The sequence below is a fragment of the Mustela putorius genome, unplaced genomic scaffold (assembly GCF_011764305.1).
Source record: "Mustela putorius furo isolate JIRA1106 unplaced genomic scaffold, ASM1176430v1.1 tig00000430_pilon_pilon_pilon, whole genome shotgun sequence".
Classification (NCBI taxonomy): Eukaryota; Metazoa; Chordata; class Mammalia; order Carnivora; family Mustelidae; genus Mustela; species Mustela putorius.
In genome coordinates, this window is record NW_025421377.1 from 19,567,121 (window position 1) to 19,594,999 (window position 27,879).

The following is a 27,879-nucleotide window of genomic DNA, read 5'->3' on the forward strand; positions in this document are numbered from 1 at the left end:
CTCCTCAGGGTGGTCTCTGAAGTTAGTGGTGGAACATAATCTTTACAATCAGTAGAATATCAATATGTTTCCATTTTTATGGAGAAAAAGGGTGGTCTGCTTTAGATCTATGAATCTAGATCTATAGATTCATAGGCAAAGACTAATGGATTGACTTGTTTGTCAAGGATTTGGAAATAATTAGAAGGAAGTTTAAATGTAAGAAGGTTTGAGGTAGAAGTATGTGAATAAACCTTTTGGAGGTTGCATAGATTATGAATATATTCATATTCTTTGGAAATTCCCTCCAGAATCCATGTGCTACAGACAAACTGTCTCAATAATAAGGCGACTTGGGGTGCTTGGGAGGCTCAGTCAGTTAAGCATCTGCCTTTGGCTTGGGTCATGGTGTCAGGGCCCTGTTGTAGAGCCCTGTTTCAGGCTTCCTGCTCAGTGGGGAGTCTGCTTCTCCCTCTCCTTTTCTCTCTACCATCCTTGCACACTCTCTCTCAAATAAATAAACACAATCTCCTTTAAAAAAAAAAAATAAGGAGATTTGGATAAGCAGTCCTGCAAATGTTGGTCTTTTTCCAGACCCTTCAGAATTTGATCTTAAAGCTCATGCACAAAGGAGTAGTGGAGACTGGGGTGGAAACTACATATGAATACATGGCACGGACTTCACCTCACCAGAGCTCATTTGGTTACTCCATCTTAATATGTTAATAACAGGGGTCACCCCCACTTCCTTCCCAATATAGTAAACTCCCAAGGGTTCTAGCTAGCCAAAAAAGTAGAAAAATTGTTTTGGTCACCTTCCATCCTAGATGATGCACCATTTTTTTCTTCATAGAAGTAGTTAGAATTTCCAAATAACAGATTTCCCCCTCACCTTCTCTGCAGTATTTCTGCCAGATCACAAACTGTGCACATGAAACCTTAGTAAAAATGTTGGTGTTGATATTAACATTGTGCATGACCAGGGAACATATTTACAATGAAGGAAATGCAACAGTCTAATATTCATAGAATTTTCTGATTTTTACCAAATTCCCCCTTAGCTAATGAGAGCTTTTCAGGGTTTTAGCTGGAAGACAAAATCCTATATATTTTAGGTCTTGTCTTAGAGGATGCAGTGTATGCTTCAGATCATTAACCTAATATATAGGCCTTTTGTATTTTACTTTGAATACATGGGTTCAGATCTCAAGGGGTTGAAAGTGGGAAAGAGTCCCTTAACAAGTACGCCTCATGGTTTCCCTTAGACAAGTTTGTTTTTCATTATTACAACCTGGAGACAGGTGGTTTAGAAGTTGCATTTCCAAGGGAGGAATGATTCCCCTCAGGGATAGATCCATGATTTACTTAGATTACTAACTGTGAATTATTTTGAGCTTGATTATTTTAAGTTCCTCTGCTTCAGAATTCAGTCAAAGAAGGATTTACTCTCTTGTCTGTGATCACAGGTTCAAAATACCAAAGATAAATTTGGCTGCTGACATTTATTTAGAGTGCTTGAAGTTTTGGATCATTCTGTCAGGTAAGGAATCCTAACCAGAGGAGATGCTGCCAGAAGATAAGGGGAACAAGGAATGCCTATGAACAAAATAAATAAAAGTATTAAGTGCAGCCTCCTGAATAGCTCCAAGACCTGAGAATGTAAGAGCTATGTAACAGTCCTCTGGTTTATGAGACTTGGTTTCTGCTTATTAAGGATGAGAGTTTCTTCATCTGAACAGTTTTGCAAATGACTGCTAATGAAAGTCCATTCTCACTGTGTATATAAATATGTGTATATTATTTTTATTTATTTATTTGTTTATTATCCAAATATACGCTGTAGTTAGACTGACTAATGCAGTTGGTATCACCCAGGAATTTCTGCCAGCTGCCTTCTGGTGTTATTCAGGCAAAGGAAGAAAACTGTAGATAATCAGCAGGAGGGAAGAAAGCAGGTGAGCAGAGACTATATCTGTGCAGAAATAAATCTCTGTGTTGTGGGTAGCCAGTCTCAGAAACCATATGGGTGCATGGACTTGGGTGGTGCTCAACACCATGAATGGCTAAGCCACCTCTCACTGTATCTTAAGCCATTTGCTGTGTTCCAGTAGAAAATATACCAGGGGGACACACTGGTGGCTCAGTGGGTTAAAGCCTCTGCCTTCCGCTCTGGTCATGAGCCCAGGGTCCTGGGATCGAGGCCCGCATCAGGCTCTCTGCTCCACAGGGAGCCTGCTTCCTCCTCTCTCTCTCTCTGCCTGCCTCTCTGCCTACTTGTAATCTCTGTCAGTCAAATAAATAAATAAAATCGTAAAAAAAAAAGAAAATATACTAGGATAAAGCAAAGATAAAAAACTCTTCTAAGGACATAATCAAATCGTAAAAGTCAAAACACATCAACATGAATCACCTTTTTTTTTTTTTTAAGATTTTATTTATTCATCAGAGAGAGAGAGAGAGAGAGAGCACAGGCAGACAGAATGGCAGGCAGAGTCAGAGGGAGAAGCAGGCTCCCTGTGGAGCAAGGAGCCTGATGTGGGACTCGATCCCAGGACACTGGGATCATGACCTGAGCCGAAGGCAGCTGCTCAACCAACTGAGCCACCCAGGCATCCCCATGAATCACCTTTTAAAAATGTTAATGTTTAACAAATACATTTTAACCTTCACAAAAAAATTTAAGAATTTATTTGCATTTTTGGTAATGTACATATTCAAAAACAAATACATATTCCTATATGTCATGCAGTTATTTTTAAATTGAAAGTAATTTTCAATATGCCATACTGACATGAATATGAATTTCAAAATTTTCAGTAAGCTAATGGATGTCATTTATCACCTCAATTACACAAGAAATACTGAAATTAAAACTTTTATTAGAATATGTCATTAAGTTTATAAGGGGTAAATTAAGCACAGCCTTCATTTGTTAAATTAATGCAGAGCTGATTCAAATATGAATTTTAATTAGTGTTTTCCATGATAAATATTTACTAAAGCATGCCATTAGTCAAGCAAATATGCTAATATCTTACATCCGTGGCATAATAATTAATTGATAAATTTAAATTTGTAAATAATACAGACTGAAAAATAATACAATCATCTTACATTCCAAGTAAATATTTGTTTTTGTTAGAAAACTAAATCTTTGATTATAAAGAGTGATTATAGATTATGGACATTAGTGATTTTTCAATATAATAAATTGACATTTCACTTTAATGTTATCAATGTTAATTAAAAGTTTCATGTAATTTTTTCTATATTTCTTAATTATTTCCTGTATAAATGATCTGATCACCTTTAAGATATTGCTGACATTCTCTGTCCCTGAGAAAAAATAATAACTCAATTAATCTCTTTTGTTTGAGGGTAGTCCCCAGACCCCTGCATTAAAAGGCACACAAGAGTGTTAGCTGATTGCAGGCAGGTACACAGGCCATAATTATCTATGTATTGAATGGAATTTGTAGACCTTCCCTACTTTGATGCACTATAACAGTTATTATCAATTTAGGCTCTAACCCCAATAACTTTGGACAAGCAGAAGGGCTTGTTTTCTGTGAAAAAAAGAAATAATCACTCTTTTTATAGCATACTAACCTTCTATGGTGGCTCCTTGCTTTGTATATTCTTGGGGAAGTTGTGAATTTTATTCTTCTATATTCCCTACATCCATCACATTCAACTAACATTTCATGCACTCCTCAGCATATTGTTAGTCAGCATATTCTTAAGGTTAAGCATAATTAAATAGAAGATTCATGAAATCATTAGTGTCCCTGTGTCAGAAAAACAAGAGGGTATAGGCATCTGGGAAAAGACAAAGGAACACTGGGACATGTTCACTAGTTGATGATCGTGCTGAATTCTAGGCTTTATCTCTAGGCTAAGGTAGAGGAATGGGTATTTTGAAAATGGGATGGAGATAATCTGTTCTCATTAAGGTCACTGTGGCTAGAAGGAACAGGATTGCCCATCAAGGCCTTTGCCACACTTAGAAAGATCTATTCCCTCTTTTTCTTCTTTCCTGTTTTACCAAATTTTTGATAAGAAAACAAACAACATTTTGTGACCAAGAAGATAGCAGCTGCCACACAAGCCAGCAGGAACCCGATCACATCCAGAGAGTGGTACTGGAACCAGGTGAGGTTGTGAGCCGCCGGCCGCAGGTGCTTGGCTCCCTTGTGACGCATGACGAACTCTATCCAGAAGACTGCTCGATCCAAGGGCTTTACAGGTTGATCGTGGTGAATCCTGGATAACCTTGTTGCATTCTCTTTATAACTGGTAGGCAAAAATAGAGAAATTAGAGAGTTTTTGTTTTCATTATGGGTAATCCCTGATACATGTTATATGTTATGTAAGCCAAAGACCATAGGTAATAATTGAGAAAAAATACACTCTTGCTGAGATGTGAAATTTGTTGGTTGCATAGCATCTTAAGGATTGGAAAGGAGGATGTAGAAGAAATACATTCTTAACTGAATGTGGTGAAACACAGACATAAAACATGAAACAGGTGTGTTGCACATGTATGGCATAATTTTTCCAAGGAGAACTTTTGATATTGTGTGTAGTTTCCAGGATCGTCCCCAAATCAAAGCTGAATAATCCAATATTGTGCAGAAATATCCATAGGAAGTTCCATTAAAATGGTTTTTAAGCTCTGGCTACTTCATGATGACAGACAAGAAGCTAATAATTGACATTAATAAACCATTTCTTCAGGGTCTAATACCTTGGCACTGTGATAATTCCCCCATTGCACACATTGTGTCTTTGTAATGCAAAGGACAGTGTCTATATTGGTAATATCAAGATTGGTAAAGATACTAGGGTAATTTTGGAAATGGCAAGGATATGGAACTTTGAATTTTTAAGATGAATAGAAATATTTTACTAGAATTAGTAAATGAGGCATCAAAGTAGTAATGGTTGTATGGAGTTAACTCTAATCTCTCAAACAATAATGGTTATGGTATGTTTTGAAAGGCAGGTTTTATCTTCACTTGACATTTCCTAGTTAATGAGCCAGATTTAGTGTATTTCCTTTTGGTTTTGTTATAAATAAGCCTCCCAGCTTGGGGACATGAAGATGATGGAATGTACGTGATTTGTGAAGAGATGTCCTGGTGTGAGTTAGCCATTTTGGGGACTGGAGAAGAAGTGTGATCATCATTCACCAGTGAACATGGTATGCTAGATCCAGTAGGAGGGAATAATTTACTTGTGTTCTTTTATGCATGCAGTGAGGAAGAATAGTCATACTCTTTTAATTGGATTGAAATATAGGTAGGGTTAAAGCAGTAATTTCACCTGATTCACCCTAAAACATTCCAGGCAAACTACAGTGGCAGTAAAAGCCTGTCTTTCCAAATCATATTTTTGTTCAAGTTTTTCTCCTTTTATAGTTAGAGATTTAAAATCTGAAATACATATAAAATTAGCCAGATAAACTTTTACTTATGAATCTAAATAAAAATAAAGTATGCTTTCCTATAAATAAGACAAGAAAGGTCTATGCTCGTATTTAAAATGAATATTTAGCATTTTATCGGTCACTAATGTTATATGTCTTTTATCTTAAAATATTATAAGTAATTAAAATTATTATGGTTTATGTTTTTAAGTGTAATCTTTTATGTTCCTGAATTCCATTAAGGAGTAATAAATGGAACACAAATACATCCATATATAGACTCTATACTAAACTCTATTGTTCCCAGATGATTTCTCAGTTAGAATTAGCTTTACAGTTAATGTTAAGATTTTTTTTTAAGATTTTATTTATTCATTTGTCAGAGAGAGAGGGAGAGAGAGCGAGCGAGCACAGGCAGACAGAATGGCAGCCAGAGGCAGAGAGAGAAGCAGGCTCCCTGCTGAGCAAGGAGCCCACTATGGAACTCTATCCGAGGACGCTGGGTTCATGACCTGAGCTGAAGGCAGCCGCTTAACCAACTGAGCCACCCAGGCGTCCCAAGATATTTTAAAATAAATAATTTTAGGTATTTTCTTGGAAAATCCCGAGTCTTTATGGTTCTGTCTTTTGCATCAATAGTTTCCAAATGAACAATAAAATTTAATGGCATGCCATGAAATAAGGTAGGGTTCTGAAAAATTACAGAACTTGCTCTTATTTAGTAAAATGAACCAAATTATCAGCAGTAACAACCCAATAATAGTCTAAGGCATTAGCTATCAAGATCATCATTTACGAGAAACAGAAAATCATAGTCAGCCTAACTGAAGCTCTTAACACTAGTTCCAGCTCCTGAAATAATGGTATCTATAATGTTTTGAAAATTATGACTTAAACATTCATTTTTTAAAAATATATTTATTTGACAGAGAGATCACAAGTAGGCAGAGAGGCAGGCAAAGAGGAAGGGAAGCAGGCCTCCTGCTGAGCAGAGAGCCTACTGCAGGGCTTGATCCCAGAGCCCTAGGATCATGACCTGAGCTGAAGGAAGAGGCTTTAGCCCACTGAGCCACACAGGCACCCCTTAAACATTCATCTTAGTAAAAGTCACTTGATTAGAATGTGTGTGAGAGGGAGCAAAAGACTACTAGCACTGAATTTTTAGTTTAGAATCAAGGCAAAGATTCCCTTTTGGGGAGCAATACATTGACCCTTTTGTCTAAAATACTCTGCAAGTAGGGCTTAGAATAGATGGTTTTAGATAGATTAGTTCCACCAAAAAAAGCTACACAAAATTGCATTTGAGTTGACCTTCTTATCTACCTCCTGAATTTCAGCATTAAGCCATACAAATGGGATATGGTTTTTGTTTGTTTGTTTGTTTGTTTTTGACAGACAGAGATCACAAGTAGGCAGAGACACAGGCAAAGAGGAGGAAGCAGGCCCCCTGCCTAGCAGAGAGCCAGGACCCTGAGATCATGACACGAGCCGAAGGCAGAGGATCAACCCACTGAGCTACCCAGGCGCCCCTCAAATGGGATGTTTGAACTATCCTTTGAGTTTTGCCTCTCAATGAAAATAATTGAGTCTGAGATAACGTGGAAACAAATTTAAATATAAAGCACTTATACACATTCAGAGTAAATACTGAGAAATCTAGATGAAATATGCCTTGATAACATATGATATTAGGAAAGAACCATAAAAATGATTGGCTTAGAATGTAATTAAGCATAATACATAGTTCAAAAAAGAGGAGAGTTGAAGTAAAATAGCAATGCAGGGGTTTGGGGTGCCTGGGTGGCCCAGTAGGTTAAAGCCTCTGCCTTCTGCTCAGGTCATGATTCCAGGGTCCTGGGATCCAGCCCCAAATCCTAGGATCCAGCTGCCCATAGGGCTCTCTGCTCAGCAGGGAGTCTGCTTCCTCCTCTCTCTCTGCCAGCCTTTCTGCCTACTTGTGATCTCTGTCTGTCAAACAAATAAATAAAATCTTAAAAAAAAAGAATGCAGGGGTTATGAATAAAAGATTTAAAAATTAGGTTATAAAACAAAAACTGATGATAAAGGGTATAGGTGAGCTGTTGAAATAAATTGGCAAAAATACCTCCTAAAGGATTAATAATGAAATTAGAAACTGTAATTTTCTAATGTCAAAGAATAAATTTACTAATTAATGGATTGAGGAAATCCCAGTGAATTAAGAAAAGTAGAAAATGATTAGGACACTTAGAAAATGATAGAGAGGGGTGCCTGGGTGGCTCAGTGGGTTAAAACCTTTGTCTTCGGCTCAGGTCATGATCTCAGGGTCCTGGGATGGAGCCCCGCATCGAGGCTCTCTGCTCTGCAGGGAGCCTGCTTCCTCCTCTCTCTCTGCCTGCCTCTCTGCCTACTTGTGATCTCTGTCTGTCAAATAATTAAATAAAATCTTTAAAAAAAAAAAAAGAAAATGATAGAGAACAAGAATCAAAATATTTTAACATATAGAATGCTGAAATTTGATGTCTCTGAAATAGACATAAAAAGTGGAACCAACAAACATTTTGATAAATAAAAAAAATTTTTCTGAGAAGAAAAATAATTTTTATTCCAAATTAACAGTATTGAAAAAACATACTATAACCCAGGGGAAATATAGAAAATAGCTTATCAATATACATCATTATTAGGTTTCTACACTTTAAAAAAAATTATTTTTTCCAGACTGAAAAATAAAACAAATATAAATTGATGATCAGACAGGCTTCAAATTCCTATAGAAGGATTTAAAGCCAGAAGACCATGAGTCATATTTACACAATTCTGAAGAAAAGAGAGAGCTAAATATCTTATATTCAGAGAGGTGAGATATCTTCCTTTTCATTTTTTAAAGATTTTATTTATTTATTTGACAGAGAGAGAGGGAACAAAAGCAGGGAGAGCAGTCGGCAGATGGAGACGGGGAGAAGCAGGCTCATGGAGCCGGGAGCCCGACACAGACGCTTAATGACTGAGCCACCCAGGTGCCCCGAGATATCATTCTTATATTAAGGCAATCAGAAAATATTGTTAAGCTTGATCTCAGGAAATTTGATATCCATGAGTCTTTATTGAAAGGAAATTTCATATAATATATTCAGTTAAGAATGATTCTAAAATATTTTAGAATAAAGAATCTCAGAATTAATGGCAAATGTTGATTCCTTTAAGATAAAGCAAAAAGGCTAAATTTGAGGAAAATAAGCGGCTAAATATTGACAAACTAAAATCTTAAGTAGTACATATTAGAGATGAGATTACTTCTATTTTTTGGAAATGAGATTATTTCTATGGCAGTTCAACTGTTGCTAAAATCAAAAATGCATAAAAATGAAAACTTAAAACTGGATTCATGTATTAATTATTAATCTTGATGAGACTTTTCAGAGAAAAAATTAAGATATAATGATATGTACCTAAAGTTAAATATAGTTTATAGATTCATTTCAATTAATCTTTAACTAAGACAAAATTCAAAATTTTGTTTAAGAATTCATACATAGTAATAACCAGCATTTATAAAGTTATTACCTACTCAGTATCTCTCCTCCCTGTGTATATGCATATAGTGATGAGTGATATATAGCAAATGTTCATGATGGCCATTTTTGAATGATAAATGAATTATCATTATCAAAGTGAATTATCACTTCCAATTTTGTACTTACTGAATGGTTATAATATTTAAATAGGTATAGATATTTGTGTCTATATGAACAAGTAGATTGTTCAAAAAATGTCTAAGAATTTACGTGATCATTAAAATGATTGATTTTGAAAAAAAAAGGGTTGATAAAATATTTGAAGTAATAATATTTTTTCCCCAATTTTAGCAAATTACTTCAATGTTTGGAAAATGAAATAATAAAGTGGTTTTTATATTCATGTTATAGTTACTTGAAATTAAATCTGTTAACAAAATCATAAGTCATTGAACACTTCCAAGTAGGATGGGTAGCATAATCAATGGAAAGCCTTTAAAAACAGTAGTACTTACGAAGGTTCATTAATGACTGTTCTCAAGGCATTGAGCAGATCTTCACTGGTCATTGTGCTTATGTCCACCTCCACAGCCGCTCCTTTGGCCTTCATGTGAGCGATGTTATCAGGTTGATCAGCAAACATAGGAACTCCCACCATAGGAATCCCATGGTAAATAGCTTCATAGATCCCATTGGTTCCACCGTGAGTGATAAAAGCTTTTGTTTTGGGATGGCCTAGTTTAGGAATTGAGTGAGGATTTCATTATAATAAGGTAACAGAATTTTAGAGAGAGATAGGGGAAAATTACAGATTAACTCAACAAAGAAAGAATTTTTTTCTGAGAGCACATGGGCTCTTGCTATCTCAGAAAACTATGACCCCAGAAAAGCGGGAAGGGATTAGCTTCCTCTGCCTTGTCTGGAAGGACTTTACTGAGGAGAAAATATCTGAACTGAGACTGAAACTTGAAGAGTAATGAGAGTCTTAACTGAAATGCTCTTTTGTGAATCAAAGAAAGCATTGAGTCTATAAAATTAACTGTCAATTCTTAAATTATTTCTGCTTTAAAACTGCAAGTAAAATGTGATATTTTATTTTTTTCTAGCTTTATTTATTTTTTTAAATTTTATTTTAAATTCCAGTATAGTTAACATACAGTGTTATATTAGTTTCAGGCATACACTATAGTGATTCAACACTTCCATACATCACCCAGTGCTCATCACAGTGCCCTTCTTAATCCCCATTGTCCATTTTATCCACCTGCCCATCACATCCCCTCTAATGACCATCATTTTGTTCTCTACCGTTAAGAGTCTGTTTCCTGATTTATCTTTCTCTCTCTTTTATTTTTCCTTTGCTCTTTCTTTTGTTGTTGTTATTCCTTAAATTCTTCATATTAGTGAAATCATGAGTATTTATCTTTCTGACTTATTTCTCTTACCATTATACTCTTCCAAGCTTCATACATTCTCTTGCATATGCAAAATTTGGATGGCTGAATAATATTATTTACATATACAGATCAATCAATAGATTAAAATATCTATTATCTATCTATCTATCCATCTATCTAATCTATTGTCTATCTATCTATCTATCTATCTACATCACTTCTTTATTCATTCATTGGTCAATGGACATGAGCTGTTTCCATATCTTGGCTACTGCAAATAATGCTGCTATTATATAGGGATACCTATATACCTTCGAATTAGTCTATAAATACCCAGCAGTGTGATTACTGGATTGCGGGATAGTTCTATTTTTTTTTTTTTTTTTACTTTTTGAATAAACTCCATACTGTTTTCCACAGTGGTTGCACCAGTTTTCATTCCCACCAACAATGCAAGAGAGTTTGTTTTTTTTCATATCCTCTACAACATTTGTTGTTTTTTGTGTTTTTAATTTTAAACCTAAAATGTGACATGTTAAGCTATTAAGTATTTATTGAATTATTTGCTGTTGAATAGTTGCCTTACTTGTCCATTATTCAAAAGTACAGTTTTCTTTCCCTCAGTCTTACCAAGAAGATCATTTTGGGGTATCCAATCATAGAGACGAGTGTTGTCTCCTAATGTGGCTGGTTTCTTTCCTTTGTATCTCCATAAAACCTGTCAAAGAAAGTGCTTTAATTTTGCAAGTAAAAATACACAGTGAGGTCATCTTAATGCTGTAGAGTTTATAAACCATGTGGCCCACTACTACTTTATGTGATAGTGAAAGAAATGGACATAAGGGTTAGTTTGCAAACACGGAGATATAGTAGGTCTGTTTATATCAACCCTGTCAAAAAGGGCTTGAACTAATAGTCCATTATGTATAGTTTTATCATTTTTATATTTACCACTTAAAAGTTCTGAGGTATGAGATTATAAGTGAAGGCATATAAAATAGAAAGACTGGTTTTATCAATCAGAGCATGGGGGTTTAAAAAAGCATTAAAATAAACATGACTATTGGGGCACCTGGGTGGCTCAGTGGGTTAAAGCCTCTGTCTTCGGCTCGGGTCATGATCCCAGGATCCTGGGATCGAACCCCACGTCGGGCTCTTTGCTCAGCAGGGAACCTGCTTCCCTTCTTCAATCTCTCTGCCTGCCTTTCTGCCTACTTGCGATCTCTATCTGTCAAATAAAAAAAAAATAAAAAATAAAACAATAAAAAACACGGATGGGATTAACGTGCCCGGAAAACCCAGCTCAATGTCTAGTAATGGCTAATTTCCATGAATACATGTTTCCTTCCCCTCTATTTAAAAAAATAAATAAATAAATAAATAAATGAACATGACTACTGTGTGAATTAACTAATGTTATAAGGGAATCCTAACTTTCATGTTTCAATTATAATGCTTTCCAAAACTATAATTAGTTTCAAATTTTTGTTGTCTGGTTGTTGAATGATTCTCTTTCCTTCTTTCTTTCTTTCCTCTCTCCTTCCCTCTACCTCCCTCTCCTTCCTCCCTCCCTTCCTTCCTTCCTCTTTCTTTCTCTAGCACTTTCTATAGTTTTCGAGGGAGGAAATAAATTTGCTTTATTTCATTTTCTAATGAAGTATCGTGTTAGAATGTTAGCCTTTTGTTTTATCCTTTTTGCAGGTGGGGGGAGCTCTGTAAGACTAAGTTCAGATTAAATATTAATAGATGGCAAACTTATTTTTAAGTGTTTATTTTATTCAACAATTCCATACCTCACCCACTAATCATCATGACAATGCACTCCTTCCTTAATCCCCGTCACCTGTTTAACCCATCCCCCCCACCCATCTCACCTCTAATAACCATCATTTTGTTCTCTATAATTGAGTCTGTTTCTTGTTTTTTTTTTCTTTTTCCCTCGTACTCATTTGTTTTGTTTCTTAAATTCTACATATGAGTGAAATCATATGGAATCTGTCTTTCTTTGACTTACTTTCTTAGCATTATACTCTTTAGCTCCATTCATGTCTTGGCAAATGGCAAGATTTCATTCTTTTTTATGGTTGAAAAAATATTTTATTGTGTATGTTTACCACATTTTTTTCAAATTTTTATTTACATTTTTGTTAGATAACATATAGTGTAGTGTAATATTGGTTTCAGTAGAATTTAGTGGTTCATCACTTATATAATACCATATCTTCTTTATCCATTCATCTGTCCATGGATAAATATAATGCTTCCATAATTTGACTATAATAAAGCTGCTATAAACATTGGGGTGCGTGTTTCCCTTTCCATTAGTATTTTTGCATCATTTGGGTAAATACCCAGTAGCACAATTACTGAATCATAGAGTAGTTCTGTTTTTAACTTTTTGAGGAATCTCTGTACTCTTTTCCACAGGGGTTGCACCAGTTTGCATTCCCAACAGTGCAAGAGAGTTCCCTTTTCTCCATATTCTCAGGTGGCAAACTTTTTTAAAAAAAAGTTTAGAAATAAAAATTCAAAGGTTTAACAGACCTAATTAGTATGCTCATCTTTATGAAGTTTTATATATTTGAACTAATATACCAACATGAAAAGTTCTAGGGTATTCCATAAATAGGTGTATATAAAGAGTAGAAATCTGGAACTATAATGACAGCAAAATTAAATTGAACATCATAAATCAGAAAATATATATTGTTTGATAATAATAATATTAGGATTTTTAACTGTTTTTAACTGTAGAAATTCCAATTTAGAAAGTTTAGGCTACTACTTCTAAATCAACTAGATCTTGATATATTGTCAATAAAACTTAAAAATAGAAAATATACCCTTGAACGTAATTCCTATCTACTCTGTATATAACATCTCTCTTTTCTTGGACCTTGGAACTAACACACTTGAGAATTTGGGGGAGTACTCAATGCAGGTCATAAGATTTCAAATAGTAAAAAGTTATCAGGATCTTAACATTTTCATCTCTATTTCACTGAAAATAAATGATCGTATAAGAAGATGTATTTCCATAATAATGCAAAGGCTTACTAAGCAAATGATTACATGTGCCTCAATACACCATTTTAATGTTTTAAGGAATTTTTATTTGAAGGTGGTACCAGTTATGCTCAGTGCTTCAGTTCTGATCTAGAAAAAGTACTGTTAGTCACATTTTCACTCCAACTGGCAAAGCAGCTATTCACCAGGACCCAAAGTTGTACTGACCTTCTGTGGAATCTGGGCAAGGGCTGAGGCAATGAGATTGGCTTTTTCATCTGTGAGGTTTTTGACCATTGATCCCAGAGAAAACACCACAATACCATCTTCACCTGAACTTTGGACAAATTCTTCCATTTCCTACAATGATAAAATTCTCTTTATCACAAACATGTAGGATCAAAGTGGGGGCTGGGGGAAGTTCACCTACTCTTCTAAATAGCAGAGTCAAGAGAAGTGTCAGAAATGTTAGACTGGTTCTGTCTTCTGCCACAGAGAACCATCTAGTATCTTCAAGAGGAAATATGTTTCTGGAAAACTGTGGCTTAAATATATAATAAGTGATCACAAATAAAGGCATAGAGCCAAACCATTAAACAAAGTGAATAAGCAATAAGAGACAGCTCTTCTCATGGTTCATGGAAATCTTACCCTCAAGGCTTAATTTTATGAACCAGCAGAGATGTTTGCAAACTCAAAAATATACCTTGTAAAAAAGCCCAAAAAAGGGTCCTAACTAGACTTTTAAAATGTGTATCATGTCAGTTTGTAGCCAATAAATTTTGAATAAATTAATCTAACTCCCTGTTAGGCATTCAGGATATTTTTCTCGTGTTTATTCTTTCCTGATTAGTGGGGCTAAAAATGATTTTTTTTAAAGAATTGAGATATATAGTAATACATGTTAAAAGTAAACTTCTATCATATGATCTCCCTGATATGAGGAAGTGGAGATGCAACATGGGGGGCTAAGGGGGTAGGAGAAGAATAAATGAAACAAGATGGGATTGGGAGGGAGACAAACCATAAGTGACTCTTAATCTCACAAAACAAACTGAGGGTTGCTGGGGGGAGGGGGGTTGGGAGAAGGGGGGTGGGTTTATGGATATTGGGGAGGGTATGTGTTATGGTGAATGCTGTGAAGTGTGTAAACCTGGCGATTCACAGACCTGTACCCCTGGGGATAAAAATATATTTTATGTTTATAAAAAATTTAAAAAATATACTTTTGGAAAAAAAAAGTAAACTTCTATTTTTTAAATCATGATAACATTTATGAAACAGTGCTTCTCTACCTTCCCACAAGTAGCTGACATACCTTAATTTGAAACTTCTCTACAAATAAAATCCTTTGGGTCTCCACTTATAGTTGTGCAAGTTGCGCATTGCAAAGTCTGGTCTGAGGTCTTTTGCATTCTAATTTATGTGAATGTCAACTTCTAGATATGTATCATGCATTTCCTGTGCAATTATTTGTGGCTTCCCTGCAATATTTCTCAATATATTTATTGCATTTCTTAATTATATTTATTTATTTAATCAATGTATTTCTCAATTTAAGGCTAATAAAAGGAGAAGGATGATGTCATAAATAAAAGCTGACTGCTCTTTTAGTTTAGATAATGTTAGGAAACTATCTTTGAAGTCCCAGGAACTGGTATTTTACCATTTTGATTCCTCTTTGTAAGAGAGTGATTGAATAAACACACACACACACACACACACACACACGTATATGAAAACTTACACATCTAGAAGTTGGATCCTTGGCCGTCTTTCATTGCTTTTTTTTTCTGTGAGTGCAGTGACTGGCATAATTTTTTCATCAGAGGTATAAGCTGTGATTGATGTTCATATTGCCCAAATGTTTGTATTAGTAACTGGTTTTGGAATGGAATAAGTCCCCCCCCCTTGTAAAACATGTTTGAATTGTTTTGTGAAATTGTGTAGATGAAAAGTGAAGATGGGAAGATGAATATAATAGTGTGGCATGGGTATTATCCACTGAACCAAAGAATATGTCCTCTTTCTATACCTTTGTTTAGATGTTGGTTTATTTTTTGCTGTAATAACACTCAATAGAGCTGACCTGCAGCTATAACTTCACTGGTAAGAAAAGCATATTCAGAAACGTAAAATAAAATTTAAACTTAAATATACATCTTACCCTAAATAGAAATCAAAAACTATCCTGAGAACACTATTTAACCTACAGTCTTCTACAGAGGTTATGTTCACTTACCTACAACCCAAGCAAATGAGTGTCCACTTCCTCAATCCCTTGATAACAGTAGTTAATGATAAAGATAGTTAAATACAATATTACAGTATTTTTTTCCATTTTATCTATTTTCTTTTACTTATCAATAAGGCCTCTTCCAATATTTTTGGCTGTCCATATTTATTTGTTGGTGACTTTGGAATGTGGTACCATTTTCATTTCAGAAAAACCAGACATCATGATCTTAAAGAAAGAATTCAGTGTTCAGGTCTTTAAGTCCTATGACTTCTTTATTTTTATGACTCCTAATCTGTTTCTAATGCTCTTTGCTAAAACCTAGACCTTGTATTACCCAAATGATTACTAGAAATATTCACCTGAAAATTTCTTTGGCTCCTTAAAGTGAATAGATCCAATACTGAATTCATCATTTTCATCTCAAAAAAAGTTTTTCCTTAAATTAATTTTTATCTTGGTAACAATTACTATTATCCAAGAAGTTCTACCTGATTTCACGTCTTCTGTCAACACTTACTTCTTACTGATGAAACTCTAGAATCTATGTGAGAGTTCTCATGAAAGCATCTTTATCACTTAAGCAATAATAGTAACTGTCCCAATTCATAACTCCATCATGCTTGTTAGAAAGCTATAGGAATCTCCTAAGTAATTTCCAAGACTTTGGCTTCCTGTTGCTTCAGTCCAGCACCCAAACTGTAGACACACTAATATTTTAACTTTCCCTTGAATCACTTCTTCCTTTAGCCAAAATACCAAAGTGAAGTCCAAAAAAGGTAATATCAGTCATAAGAGACCCCTATGATTTGTAGAGTTGGCGTAATAAAGAGCATTTCTCTGTTACTGAGGCAGTACACTTTAAAGAAAAATCAACATTATATCATAAGGTACAAAATAAATCCTCCACATAATAGACCTACCTTAGGTAATGGTTTGGCAGGTTTACAATGCAGCCCTCCTACAAACTCAAAATTAGGCAAGTATGGGCGAGGAAATTCAAAATCCCAGTACGTCCTGATTAGCCAAATTTCTGCTTTTCCCATAATCTCACATAATGTAGTGGGTCTTCCTGTAGAAAATGAAAAAAAATTGTGTGGAGATAATTAGTATATGCTTTTGGGGATACAATTTACACTAATTTACTGACAAGCTATAAGAAAAAAATAAATCTAAGTCTTCTAGATTATTTATCACATCTAGCTATTAAAAGGCAGAGAAAATTAACATGTTAAGGAGGGGAAAAGAAAGAGAACGAAGGAAGAAAGGAAGAGAGGGAGGGAGGGAAGTAAAAAACAAAGAAGAGAAAAAAGGAAGAGAGAGAGGGAAGAAGAGCGAAAGGAGGAGAGAGGGAGGGAGGGAGGGAAGAAAAAGGAAATAAGAGAAGAAGGACGAAAGGTGACAAAGAGGAAGGTTGAGAGGATTTTTGGGTAGGGAAAGTAATGTGCAAGTGTAGTTTGACAAGAACAAATTCAATAAAATTTTAACCAGAACTCCATTTACTGATGAACTTAATACTCATTGTTTCTCTCCAATTAAATGGCAGATAATAGGTTAGCCCCACTATATCAACATCAAATTCCCTCTCGATGGTTTCTAACTTCTAATTAGGAATGTACCTCCACCTTCTGACTTGTTATAGTCTCTGGTTCACTCATAATGTTAAAGAACCCCACCAGCATTTGTTTGCTTCATCTTCCTGAATCAAGTCCGACCACTTTCCACCACAATTGTTTTGCCACTAGTTTCTTAGCTGAAATTCCCTGAATAATTCATACCCAATACAACCCCCTTTGGAATGTGAAATATACATGTACATACCATCAATGTCATAGTTATTTCAGTGTTACCTTTAAATGATGTTTTTTGAAAGGGAGATTCTAAGTATTAATTTTAGAAGATTTACAGAGGGGATGAATGACCCTCTGTAAGTGACCCTCTGCAAGTGACCAAGTCAACCATATTTGGACACAGAAAACATGTTTTGCATCTAAATAAATAAAAACTCATATAAGAATTCTCCTTTCTTAGAGATTACCACCAAAGTTGGTGATCATATACAACACAGACTGGATAGTCTCTTTTTAGAGTCATTGCTTTGTAGTGTTTGAATTTACATCTGAGGTTATAAATGCGAATGTCTTAATTTGATAATGAAGAAAAATTTCTCAAGGACACTCAAGTTGAAACTGCCAGAGACTGGATAAAAACACCACTTCACAGCTTCTACATCAATATATTTAAGTACTTTAGAGGTTTGTCCCATGTGTGTGATGTCCTTTCTTGATTACCAACGCCTTAGGTGAAATTGTTGTGTATAAGTTATAGACCATGTTTTGAGAAATACTTAAAGTATTTACTAAAATTCTTTATTTGAAGCAGTGACGCATGGTTACAAATATAAGGTCAATGAAAAGTAAAGAGAATAAAATTGAACAAAAGTATACAAATATTGGCAAATAATTTCATAAGACAATTTAAATGCTATGTTGAGGGATTATAAAACAAAATATAGAATTAAAATTTACCACCAAGATTTTCCTATAATTAAATGATTCACACAAGCCCTATTATGAACACAGTGGAGAATGATATAAATGAGGTATTAAATTTGAGTTACCATGTCAATATTATTAATGTTTTAATACAGTGTTATAAACCTACATGATGAGTTTACTAAGGTGATTTTTAATTTCAAAGAGTCCTTAGAGATAACCTGACTTTATAGCAAAATGCCTTACAGTAATCCAGATAGATAGGAATGAATTTCAATGGAGGACATTTACCGGTTTCTCAGAGATAAGTCATGTTAGCTGGGTAAATATCTAGAGAAAATCTTTCAAGGCTAAAGTTATTAATTTCTTTTTGAAGATGTGTGAGGAAACTAACATGTATAATTTCTGATCATTGTTTAAAAATTAATACTTTATGGGTAGGGTATGTGCTTTGGTGAGTGCTGTGAAGTGTGTAAACCTGGCGATTCACAGACCTGTACCCCTGGGGATAAAAATATATGTTTATAAAAAATAAAAAATTTAAAAAAATTAATACTTTATTTTTTCAGAACAGTTTTTGGATCAGAGTAAAATTAAAGGAAAGGTGGAGATATTTCATATCCCCTTGCCTTCACACATGCATAGACTCTCCATTATTAAAATCCCCAAACATAGTGATACATTTGTCATGATTAATGAACTTACACTAGCACATTGTACCATCTGAAGTCCATACTTTACATTATATTTAACTCCTGATGTTGTTAATTTTATGAGTTTGTACAAATGTATAATATATAATAATATTTTCACTGCCCTAGAAGTCCTCTCTGTTCTGTCTATTCATTTTTCTTCCCACCCTACTCCTGAAAAACATTAATTTTTTTGTTGTCTTCATAGTTTTGCCTTTTCCAGAATGTCATATAGTTGGGTTTATATAGTAGTAGTCTTTTCAGATGGCATTCTTTCACTTAGTAATATGCATTTAAGGTTTTTCAATGTCTTTTTATGGTGTGATAACTCATTTATTCTCAGCATCAAGTGATGTTTCATTGTGTAGATCTACCAGTTTATCCCTTCATCTACCAAAAGACATCTTGATTGCTTCCAAGTTTGGGCAAATATGAGTAAAACTGCTATAAATATCCATGGGCTCATTTTTCTGTGGACATAAGTTTTCAGCTCATTTGGGTAAAAACCAATGACTATGGTAGTATGGTAAGAGTATGCTTAGTTTTGTAAGAAACCAACAAAATGTCTTCCAAAGTGGCTATACCATTTTGCATTCTCATTAGCACTAAATGAGTTGTTTTTCCACAACTTGCTAGCATTTAGTATTTGCCACTATTCTGCATTTTGGCCATTATAACAGAGTGTAGTGTTACTCATTATTTTAATTTACACTTCCCTCATGACATATGATATAGAGCATCTTTTTGTATGCTTGATTGCCAACTATATATCTTCCTTGATGAGATGCCTGGCTTTGCCCCATTTTTGATGGTGATAGATGTTTTCTTACAGAATTTTAAGATCACACACACACACACACACACACACACACACACACATCAGAGGGAGAGAGAGAGAGAGGGAGAGAGAAAGCGAATCTTAAGCAGGTTCTATGCCCAGTGTGTAGCCTGACACGGGACTGTGTCACAACCCTGAGATCATGACTTGAGCTGAAATCAAGAGTTGGATGCTTAACTGACTGAGCCACTCAGGCACCCTTAAAAATATTTTAGATAACAGTATTTTGTCAGATGTACCTTTTGCAAATACTTTCTGTCAATCAATGTCTTATCTTTAAATTTTCTTAACATTGTCCTTTATACAGTGGAAATTTTTAATTTTAGTGAAGTCCAGCATATTCATTATTTCTATTGTGTGCCTTTGGTGTTGTGTATAGAAAGTCATTATTATACCCAAGATCATCTAGAGTTTTCCCTAGGTTATCGTCTAGGAGTTTTATAGTTTTGCATTTTACCTTTAGATCTATGATTCATTTTTAGTTAAATTTTGTGAAAGGATCCAAGTCTGTACCTACATTCTTTCTTTGCATGTGAATGTCCAGTTGTTCCACCATCATTTCTTGAAAAGACTATCCATTGTACTACTTTTGTTTCTTTGTCAATAATCAATTGACTACCTTGTTTGGGTCTATTTTTGACCTCCATATTATTTCCTTTTCTTGTCTTATTCCCTTAGCTAGAACATTCAGTATTATGTTGACAAGGTGTAGAGAAAGATGATATCTTGCCTTTATCTAACCTTGGAAGAAAAGCTTTCCATGTCCCATTATTAAAGATGATTTTAGCTGTAGGTTTTTTGTTTTGTTCTGTTGTGTATTTCTAGCTATAGGTTTTTGTTTTGTTTTGTTTTTCTAGCTGTGGATATAATTTATCAAGTTGAAGAAGGTCCTTTCTATGCCTAATTTACTGAAAGTTTTAAACATGAGTGGCTTTTGGATTTTGTCAAATAATGACAAATTTATTCAACAGAAACATTCTGAAACATTAGTTAAAGCTCAGGACAGCTATGACCTCTCAATTCTGTGTTTAGGATTTACTGCTGGCAGATTCAAACAGGTGTTTTCTTGTAGTTTTAGGTTGGTTAATGGACCATCGGCCTCCTACTACTGGCATCAAGGTATTTACATAAAAATGACCCATCTGAGGGGGAATCTAAGCAGTAAAATCAAGTAAAAGTCAAGATTACTGAATGTTGAACCAGTCTTGCATACCCAGGATAAATCCTACTTGATGGTGGTATATAATTTTTTATACACATTGTTGGATTCAATTTGTTAGCATTTTGTTAAGGATTTTTAGATTTATATTTATAAGAAATATTGGTCTATGCTTTTCTTTTATTGCAATGTATTTATCTGGTTTTGATATTTGAGTAATGTTGGCCCCATAGAATGAGTTAAGAAGTATTCTTTCTGCTTCTATCTTCTAAAAATGATAGTAGAAAATTATTATAATTTTGTTATTAAATATTTGGTAGAGTTCACCAACAAACATACCTGAGCCCAATGCTTTCTGTTTTGAAAGGGTAATTATTAATTCAGTTTAGTAGATATAAGCCTTTATAGATTGTCTACTTCTTGTATGAGATTTGGCAGATTATGTCTTTTAAGGAATTGAATTTTTTAAGGAATTTGTATTTACATTGATTTGTAATACATATTCAAGTATTACAGGTTACAGGTCAGTAAGACAAACAGCCTAAAGAAAATGGAATTGCTATTCACCTCAGAAAAGGTCTGAGGATAAAGGCTAAATGATTCATCAGTTTTAGAGAACATTATGGCAAGGATATAAATGCAAAAAATTTAAGACAACATGTTTTGTAATACCAGAGTTGGAACAACCCAAGTAGCTCTAATGACTAGACTAGTTAAAAGATTTGTTACATCCATTAAAATTAATACTATTATGTGAATGTAAAGAACAATGTAAATTTCAAAGTATTTTATAGACAGTTGTAAAATCTAGATTTGGTGAAAAGAAAGGCAAAAATGAATATTTAGGGGGAAGAAGCAAAATGGCAGAGAAGTAGCAGACTGAAATGACATCAGGTCACAGGAGTTCAGCTAGATAGATATCAAATCATTCTGAACACCTACAAACTTAACAGGATATCAAAGAGAAGAAGAGCAACAATTCTAGGAACAGAAAATTGTCCTCTTTCTGAAAGATAGGACCTGCAGAGAAGTGAATCTGAAGCAATGGGAAGATAGACCATGGCGGGGATGGGATGGTTCCCAGCAAGCATGGAGAAGTGGAGCACAAAATCAGAACTTTTATAATTTAGACATCACTCGAGAGGCTAAGCAGGGGTAGAGCCTTCATGGGGACAGTGTGGTCTCAGGTCCTGCAAGGTCACAGAAAGATTGGGGTGTCTGAGTGTGACAGAGCTCCCAGGTATCAGAGCAGGGAAGCCAACTACAGAGATAGAGCCAAGGAGTAAGCTCTCAGCTCAAGGTTACCTTAAACTGTGATCTGTTGTGTACTTGGGCCACTGCTCTTTGAGCAGGGACTCCACAAGTGGCAGATCTGGGGAGATTCACCTTCCTCCTCTGGAGGAGCAGCATAGCAGGAATCTGGTGTGTTTGGAGACTCCAAATGGGGTTGTGCACCAGAGATAGAAACACTCAGTAACAGGCCAGGTGAGCTCAGAGTGCAGCTGGAGAATAGGGAGACAGGAGTGATTGACCGCTTTTCTCTGAAGTCACATGGAGGAGTGGGGTCCTGAGCTTTTGGCTCCTCTGGGCCAGAGATTAGGAGGCCACCATTTTCATTCCTGTCCTCCAGAGCTCCACAGAAAAATTCAGGTAACAAAAGCTCCCGAGAGCAAATCCGAGCAGATTTCTTAGCCTGGACCCTGGCAAGAGTGATGCAATTCCACTTCCAAAGGCAAAGACACTTGAGAATAACTGCAACAGAGCTCTCCCCCAGAAGATCAGCAAGAACATCCAGCCAATATCAAGCTCACTGATCAAGGAGAACAGCACAGCTCCAGAGCTAAAGGAAAGCAATTCATGGAATTCATGACTTTCTCCCCAAGATCCTTTAGTCTTGCAAAGTTAAATTGGATTTTTTCCACTTTATTTTTTTTTCTTATTCTAACTTTTTGTTTAACTTTTCTTCTTTCTTCCTTTAATTTTTTTTAACTAGTTCATCTTAACAATAATTTAATTAAAAAAAAACTTTTTAAACCTTTATTATTATAGTCATATTTTAAACTTCATTGTATATAACCTTATTTTTTTGTATACATATAGGTTTCTTTTTTTCTTAAAAAAATTCGGAATGCAATTTCTTCTAATAGATCAAAGTATACCCTAAATCTAGCACAGGGCTTTGTTCTAATCTCCAGCCTGAGCACATTCTCTCCTCTTTTTTTTTTTCTTTTTATTTTTCCAAGCAACTTAACATATCGATTAGTTTTTTTTTAGAATTTTTTTTTCGTTTTCATCTTTACAGTCATATTCCATCCCTTCATCATGTTTATCCTTATTTTTGTATATACATAAGCTTTTCTTTTTTTTTTTTAAATTTTGTGAGGAAGTTTTCTCTAAGAGACCAGAATACACCCAAAATCAAGTGGGTGGCTCTGTCTGCTTTACCAGTCTAACACATATATATTTTAAATTTTTTTTTAATTTCTTTGTAAAATTTCTTCTCCCCCCCCACTTGGGGTCTCTTCTATTTGGTTAGCATACATTTTTCAGGGGTCTTTTCCACCCTTTTAGTATTTTATTCTCTCATTCACATATTCTTATCTGGATAAAATGACAAAGTGGAAAAGCTCATCACAAAAAAAAGAAAAAAGAACAAGAGGCAGTACCAACAGCTAGGTACCTAATCAATATAGATATTGATAATATGTCATATCTAGAATTTAGGATGATGATTCTCAAGGTGCTAGCTGGGCTCAAACAAGGCATGAAATAAATTAGTGAAACCCTGTCTGGAGAAATAAAATCCCCTGCTTGAGAAATAAAAGACCTAAAATCAAACCAAGTTGAAATAAAAAAAGCTATTAATGAAGTGCAATAAAAAATGGAGGCTCTTACTGCTAGGATAAATGAGGCAGAAGAGAGAATTAGTGATATAGAAGACAAATCACAGAGAATAAAGAAACTGAGCAAAAGAGACAAACAACTACTAGACCATGAGGGGAAAATTTGAGAGATAAATGATACCATAAGATGAAGCAATATTAAAATAATTGGGATTCCAGAAGAAGAAGAAAAAGAGAGGGGAGCAGAAGGTATATTAGAATTATTGGAGACAATTTCCCTAATATGGCAAAGGGAACAAGCATCAAAAACCAGAAGACACTGAGAGCCCACCTTCAAAATCAACAAAAATAGGTCTATACTCTATCATTTAATACTAAAATTTACAAGTATTAGTGACAAAGAATAAATCCTGAAAGAAGCTTGGGACAAGAAGTATGTAACTTACAATGGTAGAAATATGAGAATGGCAACAGATTTATCCACGGAGACCTGGAAGGCCAGAAAGGACTGGTATCATATATTCAGAGCACTAAATGAGAAAAACATGCAGCCAAGAATACTATATCCAGCTAGACTATCATTGAAAATACAAGGAGAGATAAAAAGCTTCCGAGACAAACAAAAAAATTTTTTTTAAATTGCAAACACCAAACCAGCCCTACAGGAAATATTGAAAGGGGTCCTGAAGCAAAGAGAGAGCCTGAAAGTAGTAGACCAGAAAGAAACAGAGACAATATACAGTGATAGTCACCTTATAGGCAATACAATGGCACTAAATTCATGTCTTTCAATAGTTACCCTGACTGTGAATGGGTTAAATGGCCAAGACACAGAGTATCAGAATGGATAAAAAAGCAAGGCCCATCGATATGTTGTTTACAAGAAACTCATTTTAGACCCAAAGACACCTCCAGATTTAAAATGAGAGGGATGGAAAACCATTTACTATGCTAACGGACATCAAAAGAAAAATGGGACAGCAATCCTTACATCAGATAAATTAAATTTTAAGCAAAAGACTATATTAAGAGATGAGAAAGGACACTATATTATACTGAAAAGTGTCTGTCCAACAAGAAGATCTAACAATTTTAAATATCTATGCCCCTAACATGGGAGCAGCCAATATATAAACCAATTAATAACAAAATCAAAGAAAACACACCAACAATAATACAATAATAGTAGGGGACTTTAGCACTTCCATCACTGATATGGACAGATCATCCAAGCAAAAGATCAACAAGGAAATAAAGGCCTTCAATGACACACTAGACCAGATGGACATCACAGATATATTCAGAACATTGTATCCCAAAGCAAGAGAGCACACATTCTTCCTTAGTGCACATGGAACATCCGATTGTTCCCTGCATGTTTTCAAACAATTATGCTCAAAATTAGAACTCAATCACAAGGGGAAAGCTGGAAAAAACCTCAAATACATGGAGGCTAAGGAGCATCCTACTAAAGAATGAATGGGTCAACCAGAAAATTAAAGAAGAATTGAAAAAATTCATGGAAACAAATGAAAATGAAAACAAAAGTGTTCAAAATATTTGGGACACAGCAAAGGCATACCATAGAGGAAAGTATATAGTGATACAAGATTTCTCAAGAAACAAGGAAGGTCTCAAGTATACAACTTAACACTACACCTAAAGAAGCAGGTGAAAAAACAGTAAAGAAAGCCTAAACCCAGCGGGGGAAAAGAAATAGTAAAGACCAGAACAGAAATCAATGAAATAGAAACCAGAAGAACAGTAGAACAAATCAATGAAACTCGGAGCTGGTTCTTTGAAAGAATTAATAAGATTGATAACCCTGGCCAGACTTATACAAAAGAAAAGAGAAAGGACCCAAATAAGTAAAATCATGAATGAAAGAAGAGAGATCACAATGAACATCAAAGAAATACAAGAAACTGTAAGAGTATATTATGACTAACTAACTATATGCCAGCAAATTTGACAGTCTGGAAGAAATGGATGCCTTCCTAGAGACATATAAACTACCAAAACTGAACTAGGAAGAAATAGAAACCCGAATAGACCCATAACCTGTAAGGAGATTGAAGCAGTCATCAAAAATCTCCCAGCAAACAGGAACCTAGGTCCAGATGGCTTCTCAGGGGAATTTGACTAAACATTTAAAGAAGAATCAATACCTATTCTCCCAAAACTCTTCCAAAAAGTAGAAATGGAAAGAAAACTTCCAAACTCATTCTATTTGGTCAGCATTGTCTTGATCCCAAAAACCAGACAAAGACCCCAACAAAAAGGAGAATTACAGACAAATATCCTTGAGGAACACAGATGTGTAAATTCTCACCAAAATACTAGCCAATAGGATCCAACAGTACATTAAAAGTATTATTCACCACGACAAGTGAGATTTATTCCTGGACTGTAAGCTTGGTTCAACATCTGCAAATGAGTCAATATGATACAATACATTAATAAAAGAAAGAACAAGAACCATATGATCCTCTCAATAGATGCTGGAAAAAAATTTGACAAAATGGGGCATCCTTTCTTGATCAAAACTTCAATGTGTAGGGATACAGTGTACATACCTCAATATCATCAAAGCCATCTATGAAAAACCCACAGCAAATATCATTCTCAATGGGGAAAAACTGAGAGCTTTTCTGCTAAGGTCAGGAACACAGCGGAGAGGTCCACTATCACCACTGCTATTCAACATAGTACTAGAAGTCCTAGCATCAGCAATCAGACAAGAAAAAGAAATTAAAGACAGCCAAACCAGAAAAAAAGAAGTCAAACTCTCCCTCTTTGGAGATGATATGATACTTTATGTGGAAAACCCAAAAGACTTCACTGCAGAACTGATAGAACTCACACAGGAATTCAGTCAAGTGCCAGGATATAAAATCAATGCACAGAAATCAGTTGCATTTCTATATACCAACAGCAAGACAGAAGAAAGAGAAATTAAGGAGTCAATCCCATTTACAATTGCACCCAAAATAAGATATTTAGAAATAAACCTAACCAAAGAGACAAAAAATCTGTACTCAGAAAAGTATTAAGAACTCATGAAAGAAATTGAGGAAGACACAAAGAAATGGAAAAACGTCCTATGCTCCATGGATTGTAAGAAGAAATATTGTAAGAATGTCTATGCTACCTAAAGTAATCTACACATTTAATGCAATCCCTATCAAAATGCCATCCATTTTTTTCAAAGAAATGGAACAAATAATCCTAAAATTTATATGGAACCAGAAAAGTCTCCAAACAGCCAGAGCAATGCTGAAAAAGAAAGCCACAGTTGGTGGCATGAAATTCCAGACTTCAAGCTCTATTACAAAGCTGTCATCATCAAGAGAGTATGGTTCTGGCACAAAAACAGACACATAGACCAACTGAACAGAATAAGGAGCCCAGAAATGGATCCTCACCTCTATGCTCAACTAATCTTTGACAAAGCAGGAACGAATGTCCAATGGAAAAAAGTCTCTTCAACCAATGATGTTGGGAAAATTGGACAACCACATTCAGAAGAATGAAAATGGATCATTTCCTTACACCACACACAAAAATAGACTCCAAATGGATGAAAGACATCAATGTGAGAAAGGAATCCATCAAAATCCTTGAGGAGAACATGGGCAGCAACCTCTTTGACCTCAGCCACAGCAACTTTTTCCTAGAAACATAGCCAAAGGCAAGGGAAGCAAGGGCAAAAGTGAACTATTGGGACTTCATCAAGATCAGAAGCTTTTTCACAGCACAGAAAGCAGTCAACAAAACCAAAAGACAACCGACAGAATGGGAAATGATATTTGCAAATGACATATCAGATAAAGGGCTAATATCTAAAATCTATAAAGAACTTCTCAAAGTCAGCACCCAAAGAACAAACAACCCAATCAAGAAATGGCAGAAGACATGAACATACATTTCTGCAAAGAAGACATCTAAATGACCAACAGACACATGAAAAAGTGCTCCACATCCATTGGCATCAGGGAAATACAAATCCAAACCACAAGGAGATATCACCTCACATCAGTCAGAAGGACTAAAATTAACAAGTCAGGAAATGACAGATGTTGGAGAGGATGCAGTGAAAGGGAAACCCTCCTACACTGTTGGTGGGAATGCAAGCTGGTGGAGCCACTCTGGAAAACAGTATGAAGGTTCATCAAAAAGTTGAAAATAGAGCTACTCTATGACCCAGCAATTGCACTACTGAGTGTTTACCCTACAGATGCAAATGTAGTGATCCAAAGGGGCACGTGCTCCTGAATGTTTATAGCAGCAATGTCCACAATAGCGAAAC

The 27,879-nt window shown here is 35.1% G+C and overlaps 1 protein-coding gene across 5 annotated transcripts in view; it reads right to left on the reverse strand.

Annotated features, from left to right (window-relative positions):
• Positions 1-2,838: 2,838 nt before the first annotated feature.
• The window catches only part of LOC101691729 (UDP-glucuronosyltransferase 2A1), a 60,850-nt gene continuing 35,809 nt past the window's right edge, over positions 2,839-27,879 (reverse strand). For 3 of the 5 annotated variants that reach the window (XM_045079833.1, XM_004766337.2, XM_004766335.3), the window contains 5 exons: positions 16,467-16,615; positions 13,536-13,667; positions 10,932-11,019; positions 9,420-9,639; positions 2,839-4,272 (listed from right to left, as the gene is read on the reverse strand). In XM_045079833.1, the coding sequence (XP_044935768.1) occupies positions 3,993-4,272; positions 9,420-9,639; positions 10,932-11,019; positions 13,536-13,667; positions 16,467-16,615 (869 nt within the window). In that variant the 3' untranslated portion in view covers positions 2,839-3,992. The remainder of the gene's footprint in view (positions 4,273-9,419; positions 9,640-10,931; positions 11,020-13,535; positions 13,668-16,466; positions 16,616-27,879) is intronic. The other 2 variants (XM_004766334.2, XM_013063390.2) reach the window with 1 other exon arrangement.